Source organism: Alosa pseudoharengus, unplaced genomic scaffold (genome assembly GCF_046254945.1).
Source record: "Alosa pseudoharengus isolate Yale_2024_CS ecotype anadromous, Long Island Sound unplaced genomic scaffold, YU_APseudo_1.1 YU_APseudo_1.1_scf_15, whole genome shotgun sequence".
Lineage (NCBI taxonomy): Eukaryota > Metazoa > Chordata > Actinopteri > Clupeiformes > Clupeidae > Alosa > Alosa pseudoharengus.
Genome location: NW_027468620.1, coordinates 14,315,034 through 14,334,328, shown reverse-complemented (window position 1 = coordinate 14,334,328; position 19,295 = coordinate 14,315,034). Strand labels below are relative to the sequence as shown.

Sequence of the window (19,295 nt, the reverse complement as noted above, 5' to 3'; positions counted from 1 at the left end):
GACATTATATGGTTTAAACTCCATTCCCTCTAATTCATGTGACCACCCTCTCTGTACCATTTCTCTCACTCTCGCCAGCACTGAATCTCTGTTTGTCCATGCTCTCACCTGGTCTGCTGACACCAGTGTTACATCCGAGTTCTCCAGCATGAGTACTCTCTCTTCCGGAGCCACTGTTTTTGGTCCTTCTGGTAACGGCAATCGGCTGAGGCCATCCGCGTTTCCGTGCAGTTTCCCTGGTCTGTAATTGATCTCATATTGATATGCCCGTAAGGTCACTGCCCACCTTTGGATTCGTGGAGAAGCCATCTGTGGCACTGCCTTCAATTCATTGAATAGTGACAGCAGAGGTTTGTGATCAGTGACAATGGTAAACTTTCGGCCATAAATGTATTTGTGGAACCTCTGAACCCCAAAAATTACTGCTAAGCCCTCTTTGTCCAATTGGGAATAATTTATTTCTGCTTTGCTCAGAGTGCGAGACATGAACCCTATTGGTCTCTCTTCTCCAGTTTTCATCTTGTGAGAGAGCACCGCTCCTACACCATATGGAGAAGCATCACACGACAGCACAATCTCTTTTTCTGGGTCATAATGAACTAAGACCTCAGCAGACTGCAACAGTCTCTTTGACTCTTGAAAGGCAGCTTGCTGTTCTGTTCCCCAGTTCCATTTTGTCTCTTTACACAGCAACTTGTGCACCGGAGCCAAAATAGTGGCTAAGTTGGGCAGGAACTTATTATAGTAATTTAACAGTCCCAAATAAGCCTTCAGCTCGGTCACGTTTGATGGTGGGGGGGCATTCTCGATGGCTTGTAATTTCTCTGAGACTGGATGTAGACCCATGGCGTCCACCTTGTGCCCGAGGAAGACCACTTCACTCGCCATGAAAGAGCACTTGCTTCTTTTAAGCCGCAGCCCAGCATCCTGTAATCGCTGCAACACCAACTGCAGTGTCTCAAGGTGCTCTTGGTCATTCCGACCTGTCAGGAGAATGTCATCCAAACAAATGGCTACATGGGGGATGCCCTGCAACACCCCCTCAATCGTGCGCTGAAAAATCGCTGGACTGGAGGATATTCTGAAAGCTAGGACTTTATAGGTGAATAACCCCTTGTGAGTGTCTACCGTCACATACTTCTTTGACTCCTCATCCAAAGCAATTTGGTGATATGCGTGACTCATGTCTAACTTGCTAAATTTTTCTCCCCCTGACAGGTTTGCAAACAAGTCCTCTAGTCTGGGAATAGGGTATTGCTCAATTTTTCACACTCTGTTGACAGTCAATTTATAATCCCCACACAACCTTACTGAATTATCTGGTTTCAGTACTGGTACTATGGGAGCTGCCCATTCTGAATATTTGACTGGCTCAATTACCTTCTCTTTCAGGAGCCGGTCCAACTCAGCCTCCACTTTAGCCCGCATGGCATATGGGACTGGTCGTGGTTTAAAAAATCTGGGTGTTATCCACATATATCTTTGCAGGTGGTCCCCTCAGCTTACCTAATTCTTCTTTAAAAACCTCCTCATTTTGTGCAATGTTAGCTTTGTTGTGCCAGTCATGTGATTAATTGCACCCCACTCCATTCCCAGTTCTTTTATCCAGCCTCTCCCAAGCAGGTTTGGTCCAGTGCCTGGTACCACCACTAGTGGTAATTCTTTAATCGTCATCTTGTGCTTCACCGCAACTGTCACTGTACCTAGTATGTCCACTTTCTGTCCGGTGTATGTTTTCAGTTTTATGGGGCACCTTTTTAACTCTGGCAATCTCTCACTATTCCACAATTTCCGAAAGTCAGAATCCTTCATCACTGTCACCCCACAGCCTGTGTCCACTTCAAAATTTATTTATTTTTCATTCACTGCCAAAGTCATTGTGAGGGGTGCTACTTTTGGAATTCCAGTGTCCAGTATGCTATTCATAACAAACATGACATCCTCATCCTCCGAATCATTTTCCTCTCTCCCACCTATATGATGAGTTTTCTGTGTTTGTCCCCCTCTACTAGTCTTCATTTTCCTTTTACTTTTCCCCTGCGACGGCCCCAATGAGACTGTAGATCTACACATCTTTTGAATATGCCCCTTCTTGCCGCAGTTATGGCATTTTTCTGATATGAATCGACACTCATTTGCAATGTGTTGCTCATTACCGCACCTGTAGCATGCTCTACGGCGCTCACCACTCGCCTCTGATCGCGCAGTAGCCATCTTGTGCACCTCCTGGTGCCTTGCAGACAAAGTCGACTCCGAAAATTGAGCTTGAAGTTCTTGCACATCTTTGTTTGCTGCTTCCATAGCCTGCGCTATTTTCAGTGCTTTCTCAAAAGTCAGTTTGGCTTCTGACAATAATCGGCGTTGTATACGGTCGTCTCCAATCCCGCAAACCAGTCTATCCCTCAGCATTTCAGTCAATTTATCTCCATACTGGCAATCGTGCGCCAATTTTCTCAGTATAGCGACATATTCAAGCACTGTTTCCCCTTGTTTCCTCGTCCTGGAGTTGAATTTGAAACGCTGAACAATTTCACTTGGTTTTGGATTGCAGTGGTCTTTCAAACGTTTTACCAGTTCCTCATAAGTTTTCTCGCCCGGTTTGACCGGGCTAAGTAGATTTCTAATCAAACTGTATGTCTGACTTCCCACTGAACTTAACAAAATAGCCCTCATCCTCTCTGCTTCCGTAATCCCATTTGCTTCAAAAAATTTTTCAAGAACTTCGCAATATTCTTCCCAGGTCTGTTCCTGGCTATTGAATGGCACGGTGCTTCCTACCAAACTCGCCATGCTGCTCCTTTCAGTAGAATAGTCCAACGGCTAGTGTCGTGGTGTAACGTTAGGCTCCTTAACTCCCCCTCACGACAAAAACACTTTTCAGGCTAGATTCTCTTCCTCCAGATTAATCCTCGTCGCCATTTGTAGTAACCGAGTCCAATGTTTAATACTGGCTTTTATTGGTAAGACCATGTAACAAGGAACAGTATCATCTTGCAGCTTCTAGCTACTTCTTAGTCACTGCATTCTAGAGCACAGCCCTAAGGTTAACCCACCCAATAACTAGCGCCATCTAGTGGACAACAAAACATTTCAAAGAAAACCCACTTTACTACAAAACCCCAATCGGGCCAAATAAGACACTCAGTAATCAGCCCAACTACTGCGTGTCGGTGTCGGCCCATTCAAGGGGACAGTGCCTCAGCCGACCTGAAACTCCGCCGACAGTGGCAGCACTCAGCCAGGATCGGGCCGACTGTGTTTACTGTGCTTCAGCCGACTCGGACCTCAGCCGACACTGCCAGCACTCAGCCAGAATCGGGCCGACTATGCTTGCTATCTGGGAAGTAGCAGCGTTTGGATGTTGGTGTGTTGCTCGGCTCTTTCGGAATATAATCCTCCCTCCCCCCGATCGCTGCATGGAAGGTAAGCCAGGGGTTATTTTGGTGTCCAGCGGACGCTCGTATTAATTCCCCCTTAATTCACATTTATGCATTCACTCATTAGATTGCAGTTGTTGACGGTGAGCTTCCAGCGAACACTCGGCCACATTCCTCCCTTGTTCTAAGCCCTTCGGTCTGCTGATAAGGTGCGTTTTAATTCTCTGAATTTTTGACTAGATGATTCATTGTGTGTGTGCTAGTTTTAATATTATATTCTGGGAATGGTTAACAGGTGGTTTCAGCAACTACGACTGGTCGAATTGGCACTCAGTTTAGCGTGGATGCAAGGTAATACAGCATGTACTGTCATGGGTTGCATTGCGTACCTGTTGCTGTTCAAATGTAATGCGAATGCTACTCTGTTTGCCCTCAGGAAGAGCTACCTAATGCCATTGCTGTTTTGCCTTGTATTTTATTTATGATTTCTACAATTTGTTTTGTTTAAGTGTAGCCTACTATATCCCGCACACAGACGCGGCTGTCTGGGCTTGCTGATTGTGGGTGATCTGTCTCGTTACGCCTGCATGTCCGTGTGCTTTGAGAGGGGGGGGTTGTGTCTTGGCATCTTGGCATCTTGGATCATTTTATTGTTTGTTTTGTTTGTGACCAACAGTGTTCGTCTCGTAGATACAATTAAGCTGCATCAGCATCACCCTTAGTGGCTGTATATCGCCACAGCTGGAGATTGGTCGGGCCCACTGGTTGTTGGGTACTCTTTGCTCCTCCTTATTGGTCACCTGCATGCTTAGTGTGTTTCCTTATAGCGTGTTTGTGTACACTCTTAACTGCGTGTTTGCACCACCCTTTGCTGTGAGTGTGGCTATCAGCGTGTGCGTGTGTGTGACTATTTTTGCACAGGTAAATTGGTGTCTCTCTGGGTGCTTTCCCTCCCTCCAGTGGCCCACCTGACACACTTTCCCAGCTGGTTCAGTATTTATATCGGACTGTAAACTGTTGTGATAGTGCTTGATTGTAAACTACCTATTTAATGAACTCAATTTAGTGACAAATCTAATAAAATACATATATATTTTACTAACCATTTCCCTTCCAGCAGTTGATTTGTTTCCAAAAACATCAATAAAAGTTTGCATGAACTTGAGAATTGGGTCTCTGCTCTCTCTGTCCATATAAGAACTTGGGCCCTATCATGACATTCTAAAGTGCATCGTCACTCGTCAAAAGTCTATTCAAATTTAGTAGGATGTCCAGTTCACATTGGGAGGGTTTTCGTCCTCAAAAGTGGAGCGCATGGCGTAACAAGGTGTTCCTAGGTCTTTTAATCAGTCAAATGGGTGTGTTTGGGGCGTAACATCATTTTAAACCAATGAGAATGACATCTGTCATTCCCTTTAACGGCGCAACGCGCGATATGTCAAATAAATGCATCGGTATTTTGGCATTCAACGGCGCATTTGAAGGAGGCTGCTTGCGAGACCGTATGGAATAGTCATTCTTAAACCATGCTTTACTAAAACTTAGCATAGCCTTCACGCATTTGCACTCGTCTATTATTTGAACTCATTGGCAAAGTGAAACTAACTTCACCAAGGAGTCAGTCAACGACAAGGCAGTTATATGCAGTTACTTTCACTATTGACTGACAATGGGTTACCATCGAAAACATAGGCTGGAAAAAGCAACACTTACCCTAATGTTGCTCAAATGACTGAATAAAACAACATTTATCCTGCAGAGGAGTTGCTTATATCTCGTGACAGTGCGTCTTCAGCTGTGCTCCATACGTGTCTCTCGCCTCTCCCCTAATCACTTTTAACCGTCATTACCAATTTGCAAATGATGGTGAATAACTACTCATCATGAGATGTACAGTATTTCGTAATATCTTTATTCTAATTATGTTTACCATTGTAATCGTGCAATTTGTAATGCTTTGCATGGACGTGCGCTGGTGTGCGTTCATGAATGATAGAAGGATGGTGCGTGCACCTGCCAATATGACTGTTAACATGCGCTCTTAAAATAGCCATTGACTTCTGACCAGGTTTAGGTGGTGTATGATAGCGATTTTTAGACAATGCGCCAGGGCCCGCCCTAGGTTGTTAATTGCCACACCCCTGGGCGCAATGCTTAAAAAATAAAGGTGCAAAATACCGAATTCAACTTCGCGCGACTGAAAAACGAACTGTACGCCATGCGCTGGTGCCCCAAAATATAGCCCCTTGTGTCTAAGGTGTTATAATTGAGTAGGGTACATTTCCCAGTTTCCCTCTGGGTGGCGTAGTCGGGTTCCTTTGCGTGACTTTGGACTCTTATGGGCCCTGGTCACAGTAGAATGTATACTTGATAGGCCGTGAAAAGTCAAGGAAATTGCATTCAAGGAAATTGAAAATTGCAAGGGTGGGAAACCTGTTGACGGAAAAAAATTAGTGATATCTCAATGGACCACAACAGATGGTGTGTTTGAATTCCCTTCCTTGTAGCATCCACTTCTACATTCCACAGTTCCCCTCATTTAAATAAAACAAATGATTTCCTTCTTGGCAGCATAGTTGAAGTTGAAGCTGTTTAGGCATGTCAAGTTTGTCAACTTTTAAAGAAGCCCTATGCAACAATTTTAGCAAAAATGACCTTAATTATGCAGGTTGAGAGTCGTTCTGATGGTTCTACAACACTTTCTGGGTTGTTTGGTGGGTGCTTTGTCTCCCTCTATCGCTTCTCCACGGAAAAAACGAATATGCAACTTTCTGAACCCGGACCAGGTAAATCCGGATGTGACTCATTGGAAGTATCCAATCGCGCCTGGAAAATGTAGTCAGATTGTAGTTTCTAAGAAGACTGCAAAACAGACGCAGACTTGGCTTTGTTGCTGTTGAAATTGTAAGTAGCCTATCCTTGGGTGAACTTCGTCTTTGTAATGTGGTTTGATAGTCTCTTGAACAATGTGTGTTCTCGACCATTTTATTGTGAGCCCTGTATGTGTTTAGCTTGATTTCTTGATGGCTAGCTTGCTAGCTAGTGGGGGGTTAGTGTAGCAGTCACTTGCTACCGACGCTGCAGGGGGAGCTATGTTGGGGGAAATGCGAGCCCAAATCCGGCGAAAACCCAAAAACAGCGACGGAATAACCAGACCTGCATAGGGCTTCTTTAACTCATTGAATGCCAAGCTGTTTTCGGGAGCTTTGTCCTAGAGTGCCAGCAATCTATTGTTGATTTTTGTTCAGCCACAGCATATTCTGTGTCATAGCTATGAACACATACGATGGCTCGTTTAAAAGGTGAGACTTTAAGCTCTCGGTGGGTGCAAACCGTGTATTTCTTCACGCCTCTGTTCCTGAGAAATCCCAAGCTAAACAGTGGCTAGTTTTCATCAAAATCGCTGTTTTTTTTTTCTAGAAATGGAGATATAACGTCTTTCATGAAATATGAAGTGTTGCCTGTCAGCGAGACCTGGTGAGACTGCCACCTAGTGATAGACCCACAAAAATGGCCTGGTTTTGACCTGATGTGCATGCGTCACTGATTCGACCCAAAGCGGCAACAGAGTTATGATAAAATGTCCAGATAAAATGTCCAGATTGTGCGTTTTCATGAGTTTTTTTTTCGATCGTCATATATTTAATTTCCATTAATCACAGAGTTCCCAAAATCACATATAAGGTGTGTTAGAGTGTTAGAGCGAATATTACGTTTTTGGCACTCAACACATGGGAAGGAAAAACGTAATATTACGTTTTTGGCACATGAGTTAATTGCCTCACGTAGGCTAACAAGGCCAAGACTAGAAGGAGAGAGGGATATATTGATGCAACTGTATGTGCAAATAACACTGATTTGCACAGAATCAGTGTTTGCATATTTAACATGTTTTATACACTCCTTGCAACACTACATCTGCATTTTGGTCATTGCTTTTACCTTATTGTGTAATTAATGGATCTGTGATTTTAAAATTAAGTTTGGTCAAGCAAATTCTGTGAGTTTCCCAGGAGAAATAACAAAACAAGAGGGAGCCGGGATATGACCTTGTAATACGGGAGAAACCCGAGAACACGAGTGTTGGCAGGTATGAGGTAAGCAATGACGTACACCTGAACGTGTATGGAAGAAATGTCCATAGATAGGAAATGCCACTGAGTCTCAGAAAAAGACAATCAGAAAAACAACTGTCAGCAAGTTACTTGGGATAACACTACCAAGCATGGAACATATTTACAAAGACAGACTGGTGAGAAAAGCCAATAACATTGTATGTGACTACACACACCCCCTGGCATCTCATTTTAAACTGCCATCTAGGCGTCGTTTCTGTCCACCCCTCCTGACAAAGAACAGATCCAAATTCTCCTTTATACCACAAGCCATAAAAGCTTTAAATCAGTCAAAATAAGCTAGATGTCCAGCTGGCCTGGTCATACCCAAGGATGTGTATTGTAGTGTGTGATGTATGTTCTTCATGTTATGTCTGTGTCTGTGTACTGTATGGACTATTTGTTTGGTGTCATATGTCTGATGTCCTGTCATTAAGTGCCTTGCGACTGTGCCGCAAACCCAACTGCCCCACGGGGACAATAAAGTTATCCACTACTACTACGTTTTGTCACGTCTATCATAAGGTGAATGTTGCATAGACATAAGCAAATGTTACATCTTCAGCAGACATAAAGAAGTTGACAAATGAAATCTTTATGGCACAGTGTGCAGCAGTGGTCCACACCTTCACAAACTCTTCATGAGAGCATAAAAAGCATTTGTGCAGTGAGCTAGTTTGCTCATGCGTGTGTGTGTGTTGGTGTGTGTGTGCACGTGTGACCAAGAGACCAAGACATTTGTTGGTATTTCATGTGTAGGCAAGCTTTTCATCTGAGATGTAAATACTGTATGACATTAATGGCTGATCTTGTTGGCATGCTAGTATTGACCAGCTTAAAGGCGATGAATGGGATTGTTCGAGGGATTTGGCACATACCTGTCTGATATGATGCCTGAAGAGAATGATCCAACCAGAAATCCCACGAAAAATATAGTGAGCGTGAATGGAGCTCTCCAGGCATCATCACACACCAGATTCCACTGTGCATAGTGAGAAAAGACCGTTTCAGGAGGAGATGATTAAGTGCACATAAGTTCAGGATAGGATAGGTAGATTGTCTGCACAAAGCATAAATAGATATATATCTTAAGGGTTAAAAATGACAATTGATGATGACTATGGTAAATTATCAATTATAATTTATGATAATTATCAAGATATTTGATATTTGACAGCTTTTATATTTTTATTGCTGGAATCTGGAAATATAACCCTTATAGTAGTTTAGTTTTACTCTCAAAATGAAATATACAATTACATACAGTTTGCACATGCACTACATGCACATAATGTCATTTATAAATTAGGTATTAGGTATTAGGTAAAATCATTTGACCTTTCTTGCACAGATTACCACCTAAAAGTAATTGATAATATTTACCTCAGTTACAATAGTAGACACATATCTCTCCTTACTAAACACCCAGCCATCCAGACAGCGCTCTGTGCTTTGATTAGACTCTGCATCCAATCCCTCATGTGCAGTGTAGCGTCTGCATTGACTCAGAATGATTTCTCCTTTCACCTCTTCGGTTGGGATGGACAAATTGTAGCCCAGTCCTCCATAGCTGCTGCTGTTCAGGGATGGTAACCTGCAGTGGTGAGGAGGAATATCTGCCAGGAAAACCATGGATAATCGTGTAAACCCACAAGGGACAGCACTGAGACTCAGTAGTATGTAAATGAGCCTATCAAAAGGCCCCCACTGCCCTAAGAATGCAATTATTTCTTCATAATCAATCATCATGTGATTTCAGTGAGAGTGAAACTTCTTCGACAGAGTCTAAGACCTATTTCAACCTAAAAAAATCTAATCTAATCTATGCCCATTTCAGACTCTAAATATTTAAGTATGGAAAGGACAGAGGGGTGGAGTTCTATAATAGCCTACTCCCATAATACTACTATACTACTATGATGTAGATGTGAGTTGTGTGTGGGCACACTAAACCATGCTTTAATAAAACCTGTTTGTGACTAGCAGAGTGTAGCCTACATGCATCTGCAAAGTGAAACTAACTTCACCATGGACTCATAGTCAACAACAGTCTTTTCTAGTAGGTAAAGCAACTTCCTGGCTAGAAACATGCCAAGTTTAAAAGCTCTCAGAGCTTGTGTGATTGATCTGCACTAATTTATATGCCTTAACTCCAATACGGACAGGCTATATTTTAGTCCTTTTTTGGTTTTGGGTTGTATAACAATATCTGTTAATTAAACAATCTTAGCAGTAAAATAGTTTTAGCCAAGAATCCATTTCATATATGGGAGATCTTAGAGATGAGGAAAAACATTGTTGGGTTTAGTTCTACCTCCGGTTGAGGTATCTCAAAAATGTGGGGGGCACTGTGGTGCAGCAGGCTACAGCGCCCGTATACCATATTGGCCCGAGTGCCCACTGGGACCCAGGTTCGAATCCGACCTGCTGTCATTTCTTGATCCCGCCCCATCTCTCTGTCCCACTTGCTTCCTGTCACCCTCCACTGTCCTGTCCAAATAAAGGCAATGACTTGTCTGTCATGACTTATTGTAGAATGTATATTGATAGGCCGTGAAAAGTCAAGGGAATTTCATTCAAGGAAATTGAAAATTGCAAGGGTGGGAAACCTGTTGACGGAAAAAAATTAGTGATATCTCAGTGGACCACAATAGATGGTGTGTTTGAATTCCCTTCCTTCTAGCATCCCCTTCTACATTCCACAGTGGGCAGAAGTTCCCCTGGTTTAAATAAAACAAATGATTTCCTTCTTGGCAGCATACTTGAGGTTGAAGCTGTTTAGGCATGTCAAGTTTGTCAACTTTTAAAGAAGCCCTATGCAACAATTTTAGCAAAAATGACCTTAATTATGCAGGTTGAGAGTCGTTCTGATGGTTCTACAACACTTTCTGGGTTGTTTGGTGGGTGCTTCTTCTCCCTCTATCGCTTCTCCGCAGAAAAAAACGAATATGCAACTTTCTGAACCCACAAAGCCCATCATTGTCACTAGCCTACAGCTGCCATTGAAACTTTACTATTTGGTATCACAGGTATCACAACATTTTTTTATTATTTAAATATTAAAGGGCCTTGTTAATGAGTATGTGTGACGAATGACATACTGTAGATTTATGTTGAGAGTTTAGCACTGTAGCTGCCTGGCTACTCTAGCTGTTGGCTGCAGCAACTAGAGCTAGGTAGAACCCAGGTACAGAGTGGCCATCGGGACGATCGGGAGTTTTCCCGGTCGGCCGCCGAGGAATGTGCACGGTGCGGGTCGGCCCATAGAGCCTTTAACGCGACCGTGAGGCGTACGCGGCCATTTTAGTGCCCCACTCCACCCAGGGATGGGCAGTATTTCTAATACATGTATTTAAAATACGTATTTCTAATACAAAATACTAATTTGTAATTTGTATTTTATTGAGATAATGAAAATGCCTTTGTATTTTGTATCAAAATACTTCAGTGTTGTGTATTTTTGTATAAAGCACAGAATTTCTGCATCTGTCTGTCTGTGGTACCCTTGCATGGTCAAGCCCCTCTGCTTCAGTAGAGAGTTTATTTTCCTTTGCTGGACTGATTTTTCTGGACTTTAAATTTGTCTATGTTCTCTGACCTGTGAAATATTTCAGTGCTATGGTAACTAAGATACCTCAAACAATGACATTTCCAATTTTGCACATTTTAAATAAGAAATGGTTGATAATGTCATAATAACTAGATGTACCGCAGAGCGGTACAAAATATGACCGCCGCCCAGTCCAGCACATTTTTTCCACAAAAATAAATCACGCTGAAAGGCCTATATGATTCTAACTGTCTCTCTAAATTGCATTATCCACACTCAATTCTCACTGATATCTGCTAGACAACTAGATGTACCGCATAGCGGTACAAAATATGACCGCCGCTCAGTCCTGTACATCCGTTCTGCGAAAATAAAGCACACTTCAATTTGTCTCCATATTTTACTCCATCCCCCAAACTTTTGTGTATGCTTGTTTGGCATGCCTGAGTGTGTGTGTGCGGCTGCACAGAAAGTAGCCTACTGGTGCTGAAAAGGCGAATAGATTGTAGAATAGCCAAAGAAGATGTAGCATTGTTATAAAACCTTTAAAATCTCTAAACAATCACAAGTAGGGCAGTTCATCACAGTTCATCCATTGCAACTGGATTGATGAAAGGTCACTTACACCTGTAGGCTACATTGTATTTGGGAAAAGCAATAGGTATCAGCATAATGTTATTTATTTATTTATTTATTTGTTTATTTATTTACAAAAACATCTCTGTCAGTTCCATGCCGTTTTCAACAGCTATCAAAAACAAAGGTCATTTTTGGATGGATGGATTTTTTTGTGAATGTTTCTTCTTCTACATAAGATTTTAGTCATCTTTAGTTCATGTAATACTTTATTGTCAATGCACAAATTAAGTAACAGTAGTCTGAAACGTTATTGTAATGCACAAATTAAGTAACAGTAGTCTGAAACGAAATGCTGTTTTACTAGTGGTGCAAATAACTGACATGTCCAAATGGGCCTTGATGAAATGCGTCGCTAGACTGTTCATACACATTTTAACGGGCCAAAGTTGAAGAGCTGTTGTCCGTTATTGTTCGTGCAAATATAGGCTGATTCATGTTCCCTTGCATTGTGTAACTGAGGTCCATGGCTAGTCTGGCTTTCACCAGACCAAGCTCAATCTTTTAAGAAATCAAAAAATAAATAGCGGGCAGATCAGGCTCGGTTCACCAAGCGAGCATAGGCACCCGATATTGTTCACGCTCTGGCTATTCTAAATGCAAAAATGCATCAGGGAGTTATGACAAAACTGTAACTAACAAACTAGATCCTAATAGAAAGCTGTTAGCTTCCTTAAGCTACAGGTAGGCTTATAAGGCTAATAAGCTATGCTGGCGACACAAATAAAATCTCCTTTGGAAACCAATGGCTTACGCCTTACAGTATCAAGCGGACTTAAATTGCCATATCGTGGCGAAAAGTTGTAATAAAATTCACGCAGCTCCATGAGTCAAGGAAAGCGCGAATGAAGTAGCCACCTCTAAATGGGACCCACTAGCCTACACAGTAGCTTATGGTGTGTTGCTAAAGCAGCCATAATGAAATTAAGGTGTCATTGTTTGGATACTTCACACACACGTGCTTTTTAATTTCACAGACTACAACTACCAAGCTGGAATCAAAGCACATCGATTCCCCTCTCACACCCTGCACGCACTTCAAACAAAACTAGATGTACCGCGTAGCGGTACAAAATATGACCGCCGCTCAGTCCTGCACATCCATTCCGCGAAAATAAATCATATTAATGAATTTGTCTCCATCTTCTACTCCATCCCCCACTCTTGAAACTTTTGTGTATGCTTGTTTGGAATGTGTGTTTGCACACATTCCGCACACAAAGTAGCCTACTGGCGCTGCAAAGGTGAATAGATTTGTTTCTGGGCCAAAAAATCTGTAACATTGTTATAAAACCTTTAAAATCTCTAAACAATCACAAGTAGGGCAGTTCATCATAGTCCATCCATTGCAACTGGACTGATGAAAGGTACACCTGTAGGCTACATTGTATTTGGGAAAAGCAGAAGGTAGCAGCATAATGTATTTATTTATTTATTATTAAACTAAAACAATCCCTGTCAGTTCCATGCAGTTTTCAACAGCTATCAAGAAGAGAGGTCATGTCATGGATTTTTGTGAATGTTTCTTCTTCTACATATGCATAGGTTTAGTCATCTAGTTCAAATTATATTCAGCTTTATTGTCAATGCACAAATTAAATACCAGTAGTCTAAAACAAAATGCCGTTTTACCCAGTGGTGCAAATAACTGACATGTCCAAAAGGGCCTTCATGAAATGCGTTGCGAGACTGTTCATACACATTTTAACGGGCAAAGTTGAAGAGCTACTCTCCGTTATTGTTTGTGCAAATAATATGCTGATTCATGTTCCCTTGCATTTTGCAACCATGAGGTCCATGGTTAAGCTCAATCTTTTGACGCAATCTTTTGATTTTCACCCAGCCTAGTCCATGGTAGGCGCCCGATAGAAATATTGTTTAATTTTGCGATTGAGATATCCACGCACTGGCGCCCCCCCTGCGACGTGTTCGCCCCCCGGTTTTAGAGCTATTCTAAATGCAAAAATGCATAGACATTGCATGACAAAACCGTGACTGTTAACAAACTATAAGCTATATAAGGTAGGCCCTATGCTAGGCCTATTACACAACACAAATTGTCACCAGGCTATGCTGGCGACCCAAATAAAATCTCCGTTGGAACCAATGGCTTACACCTTACAGTATCAAGCTGCCACCTCTTGGCGAAAAGTTAATAGTTTTGCATATCAGTAGTAATACATTTCACGTAGCTGTGAATCACGGAAAGGGCGAATGAAGTGGACACTTCTAAATGGAACCCAACCCACTGTACAGTAACTCAAGGTCTGTGGCTAAAGCAGCCATAATGAAAGCGTTATCATTGTTTGGATACTTCACACACACGTGTTTTTTAATCGCATAGACTACAACTACCAGCTGGAATCAAAGCACATCGACTCCCCTCTCACAGCCTAAACACGCACTTCGAACAAACAAAAAGCGCCTCAGTCTCACGGAATAGCCATAGGCAAAACTGTATCTGACCGGTGTAACGTTGGTACTAAATCATCCATCGCAAAGAATGATTTTTGTAGCACGTGCAACAAATATGTGTAGGTACAGCCCTGCCCTGAATACATCTCAACGTGCGCTCTAAAACATCTGGTTTAAATGGAGATGTAGATCATCACGGGATCATAGACAGGTTATCTTTCAGGTAGCCTAGGCCTATATATTTTCCATTAAAAAACCATCACGTAGCGAACGTGTTGTGGCTAACTCACTTAGCTCCTGTTAGTAGCCTAGGTTATGGTCATAAGCAAATGAGATGACAGTCGAAAGATACAATTAGTGCTGTTATCGATTTGCTTGGTAGCCTATAAACGCATTTATGGTTTTCTACAAATACATCAATAATCAAATTGGCCTCCATCACTCAACCATGCTAACGGTAACATTATTTTACCTACGTTCTGCTATTGATAGGATTAACGTAGCCTACCTGCAGTAAAAAACAAGCATGTCCGATAAACATTCTCAGATTTATTTCGGCTTCAAGAGGAAATGGGAATTACATTTCATGCAGAAATCATCCTACCCTTAGACGTTCTCTGCGGTAAACTACTGTAGCCTACAGTCTTGTCCTTGTAGGAAGCATAGTGTCTTTCTAACCCACTTTAGATTAACTTCCAACAAAATTACGTCTCACTGCAACGATGCGCCATCTAGTGGACAAACGACTACTTATCGCCAATACTGGAAATGCAGCCATGATGATGATGATGAATATTTATTTTGGCTTTCTTTTAATCCTACTGAATTTGTAATTATGTATCAGCCGTTCTAATACCGATAGTATGTGGGTGCCTGTGTGTGTGTGTGCATGTGTATATGTGTGCACCACCATCTACAGGCCAATGAGTGTAGAGTCACTAAATGTACACATAACTTAATTTTTTAGACCCCCCCATGGATGAAATTCTACGAAACTTGGCATACCCCCAGAGAATGTCAGGTTAATCATACACATAAAATTTGGTGCAGTTCTGAACGTCTTTACTGAAGAGAGGGGCGATTAAAGCAGAATGATATTGCATTTTCATTTTTTACCGGGGGGGTGCAAATCACAAATGAGTGATTATGGGCTAAGTTGATGTGGGCCCTTGAGACCAACATACCATAAAAATGTCTTCATCCTCGGTGCCACGGTTCAGGTAGTTATTTAGGAAAAACTGCATTTTTTGGGTTTCGGGGGGCCCAGCGCGGAGGGGGAGTGGCCCCCGGGGACCAAACGAAATTTTTCCGTAAAAGTCTAGTGGGGCTACATACCCACCAAATTTCATGTGCCCCGGTGTTTCGGTGCCCCGGGTATCGTTGACCAAAATTTCAGGAAGTAGATGACGGGAAAAAAAAAAAAAAAAAAAAAAAAAAAAACTTTGACAATCCCTATATGACCGCTTCGCTAGCTTCGCTAGCGGCGGTCATAATAAACAGGCGTCTCAGTCTCACGCATGTATAGGCAAAACTGTATCAGACCGGTGTAACGTTGGTAAATCTTCCATTGCACAGAATGATTTTTGTAGCACGTGCAACACATGACAGTCGAAAGATACAATTACAGTGCTGCTATCAATTTGCTTGGTATAACCGCATTTATAGTTTTCTACAAATGCAATCAATCAAATTGGCCTCCATCACTCAACCAACGCTAACGGTAACATTGCCTAGGTCCTTATTGATATTATAAGATTAACGTACCTGCAGTAAAAACCAAGCATGTCCGATAAACATCCTCAGATTTATTTCGGCTTCAAGAAGAAATGGGAATTACATTTCATGTGAACATCATCCTATCCTTATTAGACGTTCTCTGCGGTAAACTATAGTCCTTGTAGGAAGCGGCCATTCTTATTCCAACCCACGTTTAATTTCCAACAAAATTACCTCTCACTGCAACGATGCGCCATCTAGTGGACAAACGACTACTTATCGCCAATACTGGAAATGCAGCCATGATGATGATGATGATGAATATTTATTTTGGCTTTCTTTTAATCCTACTGAATTTGTAATTATGTATCGGCCGTTCTAATACCGATAGTATGTGGGTGCCTGTGTGTGTGTGTGCATGTGTAGCCTATATGTGTGCACCGCCATCTACAGGCCAATGAGTGTACAGTCACTAAATGTACACATAATCTATTTTTTTAAAGACCCCCCCATGGATGAAATTCTACGAAACTTGGCATACCCCCAGAGAATGCCAGGTCAATCATACACATAAAATTTGGTGCAGTTCTGAACATCTTAACTGAAGATAGGGACGATTAAAGCAGAATAATATTGCATTTTCATTTTTTACCGGGGGGGTGCAAATCACAAATGAGTGATTATGGGCCAGATTGATGTGGGCCCTTGAGACCAACATACCATAAAAGATTCTTCATCCTCGGTGCCACGGTTCAGGTAGTTATTTAGGAAAAACTGCTTTTTTTGCGGTTCGGGGGGCCCAGCACGGGGGGGGAGTGGACCCCGGGGACGAAACGAAATTTTTCCGTAAAAGTCTAGTGGGGCTACATACCCACCAAATTTCATGTGCCCCGGTGGTTCGGTGTCCCGGGTATCGTTGACCAAAAATTCAGGAAGTAGATGACGGGAAAAAAAAAAAAAAAAAAAAAAAACTTTGACAATCCCTATATGACCGCTTCGCTAGCTTCGCTAGCGGCGGTCATAATAAGTACCAAAACATGATTAGTTCATAGATTTCACATGTAAAATTCATTTTATACAACCCCACCTCCATCTTGCCTGTTCATAATTCTGAGAAATTCTTGAATTGTGTGCATGTGTGCATGTACATGTTTATGTTATGTGTGTGTGTGTGTGTGTGTGTGTGTGTGCGTGCGTGCTTGTGTGTGTGCCTGCGTATGTGCCTGTGCAAGCGTACATATGTCTACTGTGTGAGTATGTGTCATACGTATGATTACTGTGAATGTATGTGTGTGTGTGTGTATCTGTTTGTGCACATGTGTGTACATGAAATGGGTTAACATGACCCCTGGAGGCAAACATACGGAAAAAAATGGTCATCCTAGTCCCTACAGTTCTCAAGATATTCACAGAGAACTGTGTCTGCCCTACCCTCCTTTCGGGGGTCCAGTCCAGCGGGGGGGCTACAGATCAAAACGAAAAACGACGGTTCCATGCTATCCATGTGGGGTTACATGCCCACCAAGTTTTGTGTACCCCGGTCTTTCAGTGTCCCGGGAATCCTTGTTGGTGTACGTCACTAAATGTACACATACATTATTTTATTGTAAGGCCCCCCATGAACGAAAGTACACAAAACTTGGCATGCATACAGAGGGTGTCATAATGATCCTACACTTTTAATTTCGTGCAGTTTTGACCTTGTCAGCCAGAGATATTGTGATGAAAACACCTAATTTTATGCTTTTTAATTTTTAACTAGGTGGCGCTATACATGAAATAAGTGGTAATGGGATGGGTTGACATGCCCCCTTAAGACCAACATACATAAAAAAGGTGGACCTCCTAGGCCCTACGGTTCTCGAGATATTCACAGAAAACTGTCTCCGGCCACCTACAGGCCAGTTGGTGTATAGTAACATAAATTAATTTATTGTGTGGCCCCCCATGAACGGAATTCCAGGAAACTTGGCGTGCATACAGAGGGTGTCATAATGATCCTACACTTCCAATTTCGTGCAGTTTTGACTATGTTAGGTCACAGATACCTGCGATTACAACACCTCATTTTTACTTTTTTGTGTTTAACTAGGTGGCGCTATACATGAAATGAGTGGTTATGGAATGGGTTGACATGGCCTCTTGAGATCAACATACAAAAAAAAAATGGTCCCTACCCTCCTTTCGGGGGGTCCAGTCCAGCGGGGGGGCTACAGATCAAAACGAAAAACGATGGTTCCATGCTATCCATGTGGGGTTACATGCCCACCAAGTTTCGTGTACCCCGGTCTTTCAGTGTCCCGGGAATCATTGACGAAAATTTGGGCATGCGAAAAAGAAAAAAAAAAACAAAGTTACAAACTTGAAACAAAATGTCTTCAAAAGTATGTTGAGTGTTGTTATTTATTTCCATCCATCCACACACTACATTTCCGTTCGCACTTGTATGCTGCTTAAACTGAAAATTTAGCTACCATTGCTATTCTACATTGAGATTGAGCGGGATTTGGCTAACTAGCGGTAGCTTGCTATATATAATAGTTATTTGTCTGTTGCCCACATTATTTGCCATTGATTGATCTCACCTCGTTGCCCCGTATATCAGGTACACTGGCTGTATTAACAAGGAATAGTGGACATATTGTAGGCTACCAACATACCTCAAGGAATACAGGAAACTAGCGTGCTCCAAGCGTAGACTCCATGTTTGGTTACACCCACAGACAACGACGGCGCTGCTCCTGCTCTGTGATTGGTTTGTGAACTGAGATTCATGGTTGGCTAGACAAACCTGAGGATCGCCATTGGCTATTCAACAGGAAGCGCCAGAACAGTCTCAAAAGTATTTGTGTACTTGTAGAAAGAGATTTGTAATGGCAGAATAGTTTCTTAATTGAAAGACAGCAACTGTGGAATATTTAATACCTGTGGATATATTTGTAAGTGAACGACATATGAGTAATGCTTAAAATTGTTCGTGTTATTTTTTTTGTTAAATCACAAATCATTTTTACAGTTACAAATCCTGTTACACACACACACAATACATATGAGACACTTCTCATCCCTAAGGTGGTGCAAAAGTCTGTACACCTGTAGAAAAGATTTGTAACTGTAGAGCAGCTTTTTGTGCGTAGAATATTGATGTGTAATTGTAGAATATATTTGTAATTGTAAAACATTTTTAACTGTAGGATGATTTGTAGCTGTAAAACCGATCCGTACCCGTAGAATAGATTTGTAAGTGTAGGGCATATTTGTGATATTGACAATTACTTGTACAGATCATTTTTACAGTTACAAATAATTTCTACAGTTTCAAAACGTGATACACACGTACAAAACTTTTGAGTCTAATATTCTTCCATAGATAACAATGTTGACAGGTTTGGCAGGAACCTGTTGTAGTAGTTGAGCAGGCCTAAGTATGCTCTCAATTCCGTTAAATTTGTTGGTGCAGGTGCTTTCTGTATGGCACTGACCAGG

General features: G+C 41.9%; 1 protein-coding gene across 1 annotated transcript in view; it reads right to left on the bottom strand.

The window, feature by feature from the left end:
• The window catches only part of LOC143124764 (organic cation/carnitine transporter 2-like), a 33,349-nt gene extending 24,108 nt beyond the window's left edge, over nt 1-9,241 (bottom strand). Inside the window, exons 1-2 of the mRNA XM_076286469.1 lie at nt 8,876-9,241; nt 8,371-8,474 (exon numbers count right to left, since the gene is read on the bottom strand). Coding sequence (XP_076142584.1) covers nt 8,371-8,474; nt 8,876-9,241 — 470 coding nt within the window. The remainder of the gene's footprint in view (nt 1-8,370; nt 8,475-8,875) is intronic.
• Between the last annotated feature and the right edge of the window lie 10,054 nt (nt 9,242-19,295).